The 15,188-nt window shown below is 32.2% G+C and overlaps 1 protein-coding gene across 6 annotated transcripts in view; it reads left to right on the top strand.

Moving 5' to 3' along the window:
- LOC106715277 (probable nuclear hormone receptor HR3) overlaps nt 1-15,188 on the top strand; it is a 99,876-nt gene that overhangs the window by 66,967 nt on the left and 17,721 nt on the right. Inside the window, exons 2-3 of one of the 6 annotated variants that reach the window (XM_045682665.1) lie at nt 10,811-10,952; nt 11,125-11,970. The exons of 4 other annotated variants lie outside the window; for them this stretch is intronic. In XM_045682665.1, the coding sequence (XP_045538621.1) occupies nt 11,679-11,970 (292 nt within the window). In that variant the 5' untranslated portion in view covers nt 10,811-10,952; nt 11,125-11,678. Of the gene's footprint in view, nt 1-10,543; nt 10,953-11,124; nt 11,971-15,188 lie in introns of those variants that run through there. One more of the 6 variants, XM_014508532.2, reaches the window with a different exon arrangement.

Here is a 15,188-nt window from a genome sequence, read left to right as displayed (position 1 = left end):
AGATGAACCCGGCACTCGTTATACTACCAAAGTTCAAATTATGTTATCGTACTCATAGGTAGGTATACCTACAAGTTAAAAGTTTTGTTATTACTTAAACGCATTTTTATTACATTACTAGCTGTCACTCGTAACTCCATCCGTGCGGAATTGAAAAAACGCAATAAGTACCTCTATGTGTTCTTCCAGACTCTATGTGTTCTACATCTGTACAAAATTTCATCACGATCCGTTGAGCCGTTCCGGATATACTTTCCAACAAACATCCATCCATCTAAACTTTCGCATTTATAATATTAGTAAAATTTATATTTTTAAAACGCAAACATTTTGCAACTTCCTCAGAATTATTAGGGTTTTGCTAATATTGTTTAAAAAAAACGTCATAATTGGTCCAGCAGTTTAGGAACACTAATGTACAAAAAAAATGATTTGATTCTATTACTCGTATATTGTAACATATTCACAATAAATTACTAATTTGCAGACGGCCCAGATTTTGAAGCTACCCTGTTTCGTTATTTATTACTCTCGTATCTAATATATCACAGGGTGAAGTTGGGTCGGAATTAGGGTTGCTAACTCTCAATGAACGTAGACCCAACAAGCCTTAAAAGACGACCATTGACCTATCGACTCTTGACAAGGCCCATAACAAAAAAATAACTATGACTCGACGAATAGAAAAACGACAGTCACTTGTTTAACATCTCCTACTCCCGAAGAAATCAATGAAAAACCCATAGCACCCGTAGCACAGAATACGCTCTAAGAATCCAGTCGAAAAATTCAGGTCAATTTCAAAGAGGTGACAACCCTAGTTAGAATTCTAGGGGTCATCAAACGACCGGGCGAAGGCCGTCTCCCAGGGCGGGGACCGTCCGCCCCTGATAAGTGGCAAACACCCCACAGAAACAAAGCCTACATGAAAAATTCTTTTGTAAAAAATCTCACTATGTAATTCAAAAAAGAAAATGCAGATGTATGAAAAAAACGTTAGTATTTTGTTTTTATTTGTTTAAAAATTTATAGTCAACCACAGTAAATGTATACAAATTTTCTAATAAATAAGTTCAGAAGCAGTTTTAGGACACGTAAGAATTTAAAGTTTAGATATTCCTCGATTTTAAGAGAATACTAGAGTCATATTTTAATCATTTCATGATATAAAATGGAATGTTCATTGTTTTCTGAGACCAAAATCCCTGTATAAAACATATTGTTATATCTGTTTTGTCAAAGATATTGAGAGGGATGACGATATGTTTTGTACATTGATTTTGATGTCAGAATGTAAAGATATGTCCACTAAGATAAAAAATGATAATTGTAGAGTTTTAAACTATAATTTCTTGTTGAAAAAATTGACGAAAGAAAGTGAAATCTACAGCTTTACATACGGAAATAGACTACCTTAATGATAATCATAACAAAAATATTTTACGATACAAAATCTCACTTACAACGCCTTGTAACTTAACATTCATACATCCTAACGACCGCATTTACACGTCATTAATTTTACTGTCACAGTTTTCCGCTTAACTTTCTTTATAAAATGTGAATAGCAACGCAACTTTTTCAACGTCTAATTTTATACATTTCGATATATCACTAATCATTATATTGATAAATATATCGCACCAGAGAAAAAAAGACTTAAAAAACTCAAAAAAAAAAAAGTTCAGTATTTTAACGTGACCATTATGCAGAGATACAAATGGATGGTGTTTTTAAAAACATTTAAAATCTTACTAAACAGTGTTTCCATTCTCAGAAAGCACGAAAGGTGTGTCGTTTTAAATATGTCCCGTAACAAACTGCAATGTGGTGTTCCGACATTTAACTGTTTCCCCGCCACGCTAGATCCGTGGTTAACGTTACAATGACAGTTATAATTACACGGTTAGCAACAGTTAATTAATACTCAGACAGTGGGAATTAATCCGAGTAACTGAAGAACATGCAATTTTATGTTAAACAATTATAATTGTATATTATTATATACCAATTGTTATTATGAAAGAAAAATATAAACAACTCATTAATATAATTAAATGTAGAGATGGGGAGATATGTTATTAAAATGAACGGAATTTACGAAGTTAAATGTAGCAATTTAATCTGTATTTCCTATTGGTGGAAACAAGCAGTCAGTATAGATCTTTAGCTGTAGGATCGTGGATAGAACGCATGAGCAGAAACGATCCCACGCTGGAGCTATCTTCCTACGTAAATAATCGTAACTCACAATTTCGCCAAATTTTTCATAGTAATTTTGAATTACATTTTAGATACTATTATCTGTGTTAATTACAAAGTAAAAAGGTTCATTTTTCCTACGGAGGATCAGCACAGTATGTACTAGGTACTCTCTACATCTCTAGCAATATTCATGTCCCTTTCTTCACCAATTTATAAACACTCAACTTTATTTATCGGCCCAGCTGGCTCTTTCGCGGAGTCCAAAGTGTCAACTTGGACCGTTTTGGTAATCAATAATCTACGCTAAGGGCTTCCTTTAATGATCACTACAACTCTGAGTCCGACAGTTCAATAATAACTTATACTTCGATTTCCCTTTAACTAATAATTAAATGCCTTCAACAATTAGTCACCTGCGTCTCGAGTTGTGTTGTGTGCGTGTACACAGTACAGGCGGCGTAGTGCGTAGTGCGGCGTGCAACGAACCCGAGTGCGCAGTGGGGCAGGCGTTGACCCACCACGTGGGCTGGAAGAACCGGCCTCCGTTTATCGCGCGCGAGACGCTTCCCTTTTACATCGTTTTATTTTTTTCTTCCATAGCTCCTGATTGTTAATACGTATAATCGAAAGATTATAATTACTGTATAGGTTTAGGAACTTAAAATTGTTATATTTTTAATTCATTTAAAAAAAACCATTTAAAATAATGGAAATTTGGAATTATTACAAAGGGTGAAATATTTTTAAGGCTAAATTCAAAAATATTTAATCATAGTAGTGATGTAGATGGTAAGTAGTTATCATTATAAACGTTATAATAAGTAAAGGAATATACTTAAGAACTCGTATTTATGTACTTTATAGGATGTCGTATCGGAACATTCCTTAGCGAGTATTACCGGCGGACTTCTTGTACTTCATTACCTTGTACAAGTGGATACTAATAATAAACGAATATACCTTTTATTTTAGTCGTATTTCATTTGAACAATGATGGATAAAATCATTCACATTTTTGTTATATTGAATTGTAGATTTTCAAATTATCTGCAGATTAATCTTTATTTGTTTAATTAAATAAAAGACTGACAAAAAAAGAAATAATTTGAATATATTTGTGTCACTAGAAAAGTTGTAATTAGTTTTCTTTCTCTGTTCCTTGTCTTTTTATTTTAACTTTCCTACAGATCACGCGAATGGGGACAATCCGTAGGCGTTGATTACTCGATATACTCGACTGTAATTTTTCCTTCTATTATCGCCCCAAAGCCTAGGCTATACCCCTTAAGCTACAGTTGAAATGTACAGTTAGAACTGAAGGTATGTAGCCGGCTTAACTACAGAAAGGAATCGGAATAAATGGAACAAAGATTAATTGTAACTTAAAAATAAAACAATCACGTGACTCGTCAACATAAAGTTGCTAGAAGTAAATTTCTTGAGTATTTTAATTATTGTTACTAGTGAGTTTATGGCATACATATAATTCTGTAGATTTCTTTATTTAATAAAAAGGTGTACACTATTGTAACCCTTTATAACTTCATCAAAGATAGCTATTGTCCGCGACTTCGTCTGCGCGAAATTGATAAAAATCTATAAAAATACATATAGCCTATGTTACTCAGCGATAACGTAGCTTTCAAATGGCAAAAAATTGAAATCGGTTCAGTAGTTTTTGAGTTTATTCGTAACATACAAAAATAGAAATCTTTACTCTTAATATTAGTGTAGATGTAGATAGATTTAATGAGAAGTGTAAGCATCAAAAGTGTAACTGCCACACTTGAGTTTCATAATCGAGACGAATACTCAGGATGTCCCTTAGTGTAAATTTAATGGTCAAATTAGAAAATATTATAGTTAAAATGAGTAAGACAAAAAAAATTCATTGTTGGTTTTAGTATTTTAAGAATAAGGATAATTTCTACTGGCTACAGCTGGAGAACATGTAAATTGATTGATAAGTGCTTTTGATAATTTTAGGAGATTCAATGAAAGTGTTAATTTTTTTCGACTACGACTTTGAAGAGTCGTATCTTTGAACTTTAACCAAAAACAAAAATGTCGGTTCGATGTATTCTTGTTTGATTTACTAGCGACGACGACGAGTTTTCCTGTTTGTGTATACTTATTAGTTAAAAAGCTTTGAGACGTTTTATGTCGGATAAAAATTAATTGCAAACAAAATGTGACAGCACTCGTTTTACGTCAAACTGATTGAAATAAGAGTTAACATTATGTTGGTATTTTAAAACACGTCATAACGTGTCCGTCAGATTTCATCATAATAACGAGATGAATGACCGTGTACATGTTAACCGTTGGTTTCTGAAACAAAAATCTCAGTATAAAACATATCGTCATCCTTGTCATTATCTTTGACAAAATAGAGATAACAATATGTTTTAAAAGGGGATTTTCGTCTCAGGAAGTCACGATAAGTCGTACTATAAATGGCAAAAACTAAAAAAATACAAAACATTGATCAAAAGTGTATTTATATTAAATGCAACGGATCAAATTACTCGTAATACAAAACGCAGAAAATTGTTTTAAAATATTGAACATAATATTGGTACTTAAAATTTGAAATGATAATTTTAAAGGAATGTTGAATATTTAATTCATGAAACGAAACGTTTTTTGTATTTTAATATCATAATCTTACTAATATTATAAATGCGAACTTGAATGGATAGATGGATGGATGAACGTTTGTTAGAAGGTATCTCCTGAACAGCTGCATGGATCTCAATGATTTTTTTATGTGATACATTTGGTACAGATGCACTGTCTGGAAGAACACTTTAGCTACCTATGATCCCGAGAATGTGTACGGATGCTGTGAGATACGTTTAATTTACTCGATAACTCCGCGATAGTTTAACACATTGAAATTTGGCACTTGTGAGATATGTACTTACTTTTTTTTTAATTCTTTAATTTTAATTCGGGCTAAAGCTAGTTAGTTATATTATAATTATATTGCAGTTAATAACAATGTATTTCCGTGATGAAACTTTTAGGCGCTGTTAAGAAAACATATTCGCATGCAATAACAGTTGGCGGATGTCGTGCACTTAAAAAAATAACGGTCGTACAGTTTTTTATGCTATAATTTTTAACAGCCAACATCATGACAAATGCGTAAATAATTGGTCAATTTATTAATATGAAGCTCAAATCGATCTTTAGTAATTTATTATGTCTTTTAATCTATGATCACTTACGACACTCGAATTTAATTTATTTAAAGTAATTTTTATCTGTAGAATACACTGATAAGACTAACAGCTATCGATAAGTTAGGATAGTCCCTAAATCTGCGATCGATTTGGTGCGTTATCTGGAGATTGCGCGGCCACACGGCCAACGAACCCCGAATCTGCGAGTTCAACGGCATTTCTCTAGCTAGCCAGTTACACTGGCCCGTTGCTGTTGATGCAATTCGCGAATACTCTGACACGATTTGAATTTCGAATCGCTTTATCATATTCGTATTGGCCAGCAACGTTCGATATATACGATGCCTACGTTTAAAAATTTAACGAACATTTACACAAGCTGTTGCTAACCGGTGTCCAGGTTTGATGTTACGTTAATACAATAATCGTACAATTAGTTACTTGTGGATAATTTAACATTCGAAATTTAAAAAAACAATTGAACGCATAATAAATTAAGATGTGTCTTTAAAAGTACGAACAAGTTTTTTATCCTTTTAATATTAGGTGTATTAGATAAAATAAATTGAAGTTTTTTTATGAATAAATTAATTTAATGTAAATTATTAACGTTTTCAGTAAAAATGAAAAAATTAATGAAAACTCAATTAATATTCAAATTTCTTTTGATTCCGATAATACTTAAAATTTAAAGGTAAATTATTTTTTAATTCTATCAAATATTTTACGTAACACGTAAGTATATTACTAATTCGACAGAAATGTGACTCTTGTAATAATTTCAGTAAAAGATACCAATTTTTTTAAGTAACACAATTCGATTTGCTTAGTTAATTTTGTTATAATTCAGTATATATTTATTACTTAGTAAGTCATCGCTCAGTCAAAGGGTCATACGAAGTTCAAACAAGAGGTTCATAGTTCATTGGACACCTCTTGCGATGCGAGGCCAAACATTTTTGAAATTGTAATTTTTTCCTTTCAAATTTCTTGCAGGAAGTACAAATAAAAGGAAAAAATTTGGGATGTTTTTAGTTCGTGATATTTTTCCTATTGGATTTAATTATACGATCGATTGAATTGCTTTCTTTTTATTTTAAATTACAAGAAATATGAGTAGAAATATACTAGTTTTCAAATTTAAATACGTAAAATTAATATAGTTACGTCCAAATAGTCCTGTTTCCTCAACAACTATTATTTTAATTGAATTCTAGGTTAAAATAAACATTTGCACATTAAAAAAATTAATAGAATATCTCCTGCAAAGATTGAATGACTTTTGAACCAGATATGCATTTGACATCAGTATTTAGTCTACCTACAATGACCAGCAATTCTTAATTTTGTATTTTAAAATAATAGATAAATATTTCATAATAATAGAAATAGAAGAATCTTAAATCACCGATTATTTATAACCTTAGTTCAGCACTCGCTTACACATTAAAGTTACACCAAATTTTGAACTAAAATATCATCATAAATTGTTAATACTCAAAGTTCACAATTGGTCGGTGACATGATCTATCTCGTATATCTCTTTGACCTGGCAATTTGACTAGTTTCGCTCTACTGAACGTGGCATATTTGCTTCATAGCTTTGACGCTTAGTAACTTTAGGTCTTCTCTCTGTGGAGAATATAAAAGCGTTTTTAATCAGAATTCCAGAGAAGATTTAAATAAATTTTTGTGACATTTTTCTTTTAGAAATTTTCATGCAAATTATTGTTTGTCACTTATTTTACAGAAGCTATAAGAATAAAAGGAAAGGAATTAAAAATCTTATTTACATCTGTAGTGATTCTAATGTTTGACAAATAGTAAAAACCAGAGAGTTATAAAAATTATGACAATTATTTTAATTCAAAGAATTAATGCTTATTTTTTGTGGTTTTCTATAATAGTTATTAACATCAGTTTAATTACTTTTGGTTATAATGATGCATCGATTAATTCGGAAGCAATAATTAAGATAACATTATCTTTTAGATTGTTTATTTCACGTCTCTATTTTTTATTTATCATTTGGAAAGTTCCGTACGAACAATAAAAAAATTACCACTTAACCCGATCTTCTTTTATAAAAGGCTTTTGTAGATCCTATACATACATAAAATAAAACAAATCATAATTATCTGAAAAAATATTTTGAAGGCAACTAAGTTGTATTTTTTTCTAATTACAATCAAAATAAAAATGCAATAAAAATCTCAAGAAAATATTAATATAAATTATTGGAATCTAAATGTAAAATGACATTTTATTTTTTAAAAATAATGATTTTGATTGTTAGACAATTTTAATGAATTTATGTAAAAAATGATTGTGCAATTACAATTTGAACGAACGTGATTGGGGTCGTTGACTTATTGCGATAATATTCACTGCTGACTCATCAGTTAGTTAAAAAAAATTAAGCAAGAAATACGATAGTATTGGGTCGATGACGCCTGCGTACATGACATGACATGCACCACACATTTGTTGCGGCTCTTGCAGGGTTAACGTATCTAGGTATACAGGTGGGTCTGATGTCATTGCTCTAAATAATTATGATTTAATACAACAATTTATAGTTAGATCATAACAAAATCTATATATAGAGAAGTAGAATCTGACTGATTTATAAATCCTACTAAGTCTAGTGGAAAATTGATATACTAAGCTATATAATAGCTAGCTAATAGGTGTTTCATGAAACTTTTCTACTTCAGAATATAAAACTAGCTGTTACCACAAACTTCGTTCTTGTGGAAATCAAAGCGTTATTTCAGTTAAAAAAAATCTTATATACCTACCTACAACACGCGAAACTTACATTTATCGGGACATAAAGTAGCCTACACGATAATCTAATTATGTTCCAAACTTCAGTCAGATATTCAGATATATTTCGAAGTTACCTGCTACTAAACATACATCCCTAAAACATCTACAGTACATCTTAAGTATTAAGAATGAAGTAACATTATCATCGTCATTCATAATCACAAAATTGCAAAATTATTAATCTACAATATGCGGGACTTCTCAAGAAACTGTATGCATATAAACGTATGTCATATTAATTTTATATGAGTCTGTTATATTAGTATGCTTGCGTTCTGATTCAATAGTTGCATCGGAAGCGTAACGTCCGTTTTCTTTACGACAGTCAGAATAGTTAGATAGTGTGATTAGAACGCGTAGTCAAGACGTCACGTATCCTTAGTTAAGGTGACTGATATTATTCATTCATCACTTTAATGCAAAAAACTTAATCCTTTGAAGTAGAAGATGTCTCATCGTGCTAGTCAATCGTTAAATTACATTATATAAATTAATTATATACTTTTGAGTGACATTATAGTTACGAAAGTTTCAGTTTTTGTTGATTAGCGAGAGTTTGTGGATTACAAAAGAATTAGTTAAATTGGGGCTAATTGGAGTTTCAGAGTCCATTACAAAAAAAAATGCTTTTAATTTTTTAAATTATCTTTTTTCCCCCACGACTCTTATGTAGTTTATTTTTAAATTGAGACTAATGATAGGACTATTATAGGTCATCTGAAAAAGGTCAGTTTTTTTTGTTTTTAATTTTAGAAACATGAATATTGGGTATTTTAGAAGCGAAAGACTCAAATCATATATCACCAATAATGTGGTTTAAATCCCACTTCCTTTTTCCATCAAAAAATAGAACGATGCTTTCATTATTCCCTAATACCTTTCTATTTTAGGTGTTTGAAAAATTTTTGACGATCGCTTTTAACTTTCGTGACTCATTATTATAAACTCCATTACACGATACGGGTGATGAAGAGTCAGCACGTGGTCCCGAATCGATAGTTCGTTAGCCCAAGGGGTGCGGGGGAGGAAGGCGGTAGTCTGAGGGAGGGGGAATTGGTGCGTGTGACGTCACTGGCGTCTCGCTCGCAAGGTCGCCGCCTCTGCTAGGTTATTTACACCTAACCCTCCAATATGTCGGGAATTCGTGCGATTTCCTATGTTTTTATATCGTTCATGACCTTTTTAAAAATTCTGCTCTATAAGATAGCAATAGTAAGGTTATTCTGTTCTTTAATACTTTTTGGATGGCGCTTGAGTTTTAAGCAAACAGTTAAAGTGATTATCGACATTTTTTCTTCATCACAAACGTAAGTTTAAATGAAAACGAAAAGAAAAAGGCAAGGAAAAAGTGAAATAAAATTGTAGAGTTATCAATTCTTTCGTGTCAGTTTTATTGTAACATCAATTTAATTTTATGTTTTAAAGTCGATGGCAGGTTAGTGTTTTATTACGTCTTTTGATTAGTTCCGAAATAAAGAAGTCGACGTGAAAATATGCACAGATTACCTCATTTCTGCATATCGTGTGAATACGACCTCGCAGTAAGGTCAATTGGCCAGGGTGAGCACGTGTGCCTACGGACCGATGACCTATAAAACTTTTTACTTTTTTTTAATTTTATTTTAAAAGTTTACAATTTTAAAATTGGAACGCATCGAAATTTACGTAATACGACAACTTAAGGGAGAGAAGCGATCGTTATTTTCATGGTTTCTGGTTTTATTACTTTTTGCGATAATTCAAATTCGACTGATTTGTAATTAATAAAAATACATTAAAATTTAATTGCAACTTAATTATAATTGTATAACCATAAGATAGCGTTCCATGAATAATGAAACGGAAAAATGCGCCGGCTGACGTTATGCGGTTGTCAACATTCATTTTCCGGGGTCATTGAACTATTTACAAAAATCGCATTATGGCTCTTAAACTGCATCATGTTAACAACAATAACAACAGATATAAAACAATTCAAAATAAAAAAAATTGCTAAAGTAATGCAGGCTACAAAAGCGCCGAAGAATCCACATTCAAACTAGAGTTCAACAGCATTTCACCGAAATCTACTTTGTTTGGGTCCCGGGGTCAACGAACTGCTGTGACGCCCGTGCGTCTGTGTGCGCGCGCCGCTACGTCCGTACGTAACACCGCCACACGCACACATCGATGTCTTGCCTTGTACTTGGTGCGGACTATGCTGGGCAAATTGATTCCTTTCTTGTATGCGGAGCTTTATTGATATTTAATATTTAAAATTAGAAATCGACTATTCTTAATATACCATTTTATTTACAAAATTTAATTTTGCTTAATATTAAATTTTCGCAAAATTATTGTTGACCATCATATTCCACACCAAGCCGGGGCGACTGAACTATCACTATGAGCTAAGTTGATTATTCGGTCCGAATGAAAAAATATATAATTTTTTCGTGAGCCCGACCGAAGATTCGTCAATGCGTCAGTCACGATCGGACCGCTCAGGCGTCAACATCTCAAGACGGCCAGTCCTCGACGCGTACCCGAGTTGTGCACAACCCATAGTACAAAAATTAACGTACAAATTTTTTTTGTCCTTACAGTAGTGAGGTGATCGGATCAGTTGGTTTATTTACTGAAAATAGTGACGGTGCCTTGTACAGTGCAACAGTGAACAGGATGTTTCTATATGGAACGTGGTGATAAACGACTTATAAATCTAAATTTAATGCATTAGCGCTCAACGTAAATTTAACGAAAAAGAAAAATTGGTTTTAGATAATTGAGCGCAGTTCAGTTAACTAAAATCGCTTTTTTTTTAAATATCGCAAATCTAATTGGCATTAATATCTCCTATTAATAATAATTAAATAAAATCAAGTAAATCTTTCTCTCTGCTTTGGTTTTCTTTTTACAGATTGTTTTTTTTTCGTTTTGTGACAAAAAGTATACGGGAACAAGTGAATTAAAACAATAATTTGTTTAAAAAATTTGAGTAAAAAATACAGTGCCTTAAATAGATTTTAAGACGCAAAAGGGACAACAAAACAAAATCACGGAGACAAAATGCCAAGGAACTTGTTGCTGTTCAAAAAGTTAATTCCTGAAATAAATTTCGCGAAAAGAAATCTCACGTCACCACTCGGCCTCAATATATTTATCAGTTAATAAAAAAAAAACAACAACAACTGGTGCTTAAAATCAACAAAGTTGACGACAAAGTCCGGAGTGCCATAAAATTTTTTCGAAAAATTCTTATGGTGTCAAAACATAGAATATAATTTGCCTTAACCCGACAAAGTCGAAAGAAACAAGTTTTTACAAAGAGTTTAAAGAAAAAAAAAACAATAAACCAAACAGTGATAGTAGTAATAGCGATGCGAATTCAATTTGCACACAAATCGGAAAATCATTTGTCAAAAATAACTTAAGAAGAGAAGAAAAATTTCGGCAAGAAATCCTTACTTTGAAATGATGAACAACAACCAGTTTCACGAGTTGTTCGGGTCTCAGTGGCCACCTGACCAGCACGGTGGTCACTCGTCGGCTTCGACGATGCTGCACCAGCCATCGCAGATACCTCAGGTGCAGTTGAAGAGGGAACCCCATCCCGACGTTCCAGGCATGCACAACCAAATGGGAATGGATATATCAGGATCTGTAGCTGACAGTACTTCACCTCCTCCCGGCAACAGCGAGGGAATGTTTGGATCTTCCATATCTGGCATGTTCATGGACAAGAAAGCTGCTAACTCTATTAGAGGTAAATTAAGATTTTTCTTTTATCAGTACCTAGCATAGGTACTTTGACTAAGGAGATCGGTTATGATTACGTACGTAAAATTAGTACGCCTAGTAATTAGTGCAATTTTTTTTTTCAAAATTCACAAAAGGATAGACTTACTTCCTGTTACGTTTGGATTCTTATAAGATAACTTGATTTAATCGCACACTTATTACTTAGCGCGTGGTTTTCATTGTGTAGTGTAAAAGAGGGATAAGTAGAGTAGGAATTGAAGTAGTAGGAATTTGTAGACATTTGATCAGTTATATCGATTAAAATTTCATAACATTGGCTAGTGCCAACATAAAATAGTTGTGAAGTTATTAACCCTCAATCGATTAATCTAAATTTCCTAACAATACCAATTCGTCCTGTAATTCAGTTAAAAATGGAGTATTCAATACCTAAATATGGAGTATTCTCGTATGCAGGTATAATAAGTCGACATACCAGTACTAAATGACCTTTTATCTTTATAAACAAATAATAATATCGTGTTTGTCTGTCTGGTATATACCTCTGTTGATTTACAATACAAATATATGCTTCTGTTACAATTCATATCATAAAGTTATCGGAATATAAAAATGTATTAAAGTCGGAAAAGAGATCTATAATCTCTTAGGCCTGGTTTTCATTATGCCAGTACAGTAGGACAGTAGTACTGGCCTGTCAAGGACTGTTTTGGCTCACAAGCATTAATGAGGATTAACATTATGCCAGTTTTATGCCAGCGCTTTTGAGTGCTACTGTCCTACTGGTGGAAATTTAGGAACTGTAATGACTCTTGTGTCATCCTTTTTAACTACTGGCATAATGTAAAACAGGCATTAAGATGCAGACGATCTGCAGTTTAATTTAGTAAAAAATTAACGTTTCGCAAAAAAGAACCGCAGTTTAAATTCGGTGTTTAAATGCTTAAAGCTGTCGGTATTGACTGTATTGCAGACCGTGTATGGCTGCTTTAACAGTGTTATTGCTCGATTGGAGTTGAGATGATAGAAATGTCAGTCGTTAGATTTTGACGTAATCACATTTCCACAAGTTGAGAGTACTCTGGTTGTGACAGTTGCCATCGAGTTAAAGATGTCTTATGGATAATTGAAAACTGTCTGCACTATTAGATTGCGTAATTGAGATTAAAGTCAGTTACAGATTTTGAGTGTTTATTCTTAAATCATTGGGAAAGAAATTTAAGATGTAGCTAAGCTAAAGATGTTCAACAGTACCTATACCGTCACTATATTTCTTCTTTTGAAGTCGTTCTCTATTCTTGTTTCTATTTTATGCTTATGGTGTTCTTGTTTTGAAAATGAAACGTTTCAAGTAGTTTAATAATCGTTAGTTTGTTTCTTTAATTAAAAATCTAAATTTGTGTTAGTTTCGAAGTGCGATATTTGTTTGATAGTGATTTACGTGTTTAAGTGTTTATGCGTCATTTGTGCCGAAAACCTAGCGTCGTTATTTACAATTTGCATTATCTGCAACGTTCCCAATTGCATTTGAATGTTTGTGCCCTACTAAATAAAGTTCCACTAATAGTTGGTTTTTTTCTTTGTTCGGAATGCGTGTTAATTGTCCCCAAAATTTGGGTTAACATAACATTCCATACGTTAGTTCGCAATCGGATTGCGTTATTGTAAATTGCACTTAAAGTTTTATGTAGGAAAATATAAAATCGTAAAACTAGAAAAATTTATTCTTTCTACGGCGCAAACGCTACATTTGATTCGAATGAAACGTGGGAAATATCACATACAGAAGTTACAATTGAAAATAAATCCTTTCACTTTTACTTTAAGATCTAATTTTGTTAGTCTACCACGTGGTCTTGTTACGTTTTCGTTGCGGGGGTGTGTTGCACGTGTTTTCGGTCGGGGTTAATGCACTTGACACACTTTACACTTTGACTTGTTACTTAATTGTTTTACAAGAGTACGCTTCGAGTTCGTTTTCATCTTTCGATCGATTACCTTTGCAACATCGCATTATTTTTTTAATACCAATTTAAATGTAAACCAAGAGCCCATTTTTATATTTAACTACGTTTAAAAATATTTTCATTTTAAGTGATAGGAACTTTTAGTAACTTTCATATGTGTTAGTAAATAATACTTTTACTAGATAAATAATTGAATATTTTCTACATTTACACATTGATTAAATGAGATTACCCTTAGTGCTGATTTAATATCAAAAAGAACACTAAGTCAGTAACAACATCAACATCAGTTACTAAGTAGTAATACTCTATGTGTTAGTAGTAAAACTTCCCATTAAATAATTTTACTCTTCAATACCTAACTTTTCATAAGCGGGAAGCTTAACCAATTTGTCATGTTTTTGTCATCAAAAAATTCCAGTTGCATGTAAAATAGCTGGAACTTGACTGAATGAATTTAGTGGTTTATCTTTCAAAATGGGAGTAAATTGCTTAATTCGCCAGTTCAAGGTTGTTCACAGTTAATTCAATGATACGTCGACCTCTCTGAATCATAAATTTACAGAAATAGTGTTACAATCGGGTTACATTAGTGCACAAAATTGCACAGGACTTTTATTTTTTTGAAGTATTTTTTTTAAAGATATTACGTTTTTGGTAACATTGACCTAATAAAATATTTTGTTCGATCACTGATTGGAAAGAACTTTATGTATGTAATTGGAATAATTATGTGAATAGGGCAAGTATTCGGGATAAACAAATGTTAAAACATTAGACGCTCATGCTAAAGTGTCTGTCATTATTCCAGTAAATAATATGAGCTAGCCAATTAAATATAAAATTCCCGGAGTTTTAAAAATGATAAACGTCATGGCAACATTTTGTGTATTTAAATTCATCATTGCATTTCATTATGTTTGATAAATATGTTTTAATAATTATTAAAATACTGCAGAATGGCCGTTCCAAAAATTCAAAAACCGAACGCGCTACGCCCACCACGAGGTCTTTGACCTCTGACGTCACATCAACGTCACGAGTAGCTGTCACTTTTATTTTAGGGCGCGTTCCAAATTAACTGACGTATGACGTTTAGCTTAGTTGAGCAGCTACTGTTTCTGCTTTCTCTAGCATGAAGATAGATTTTGTTGGTTTCGTTTTTTAGCTTCAAAATAAGACGAAACATTACGAGTTTATTCCTACATGCAACATCACACATAACCATCTAATATTACATAATATACATATTAAA

The sequence above is a fragment of the Papilio machaon genome, chromosome 19, assembly GCF_912999745.1.
Source record: "Papilio machaon chromosome 19, ilPapMach1.1, whole genome shotgun sequence".
In the NCBI taxonomy this organism is placed as follows: Eukaryota; Metazoa; Arthropoda; class Insecta; order Lepidoptera; family Papilionidae; genus Papilio; species Papilio machaon.
Note: the sequence above shows the minus strand (reverse complement) of the source record. Positions and strands in the feature narration are given on the sequence as shown.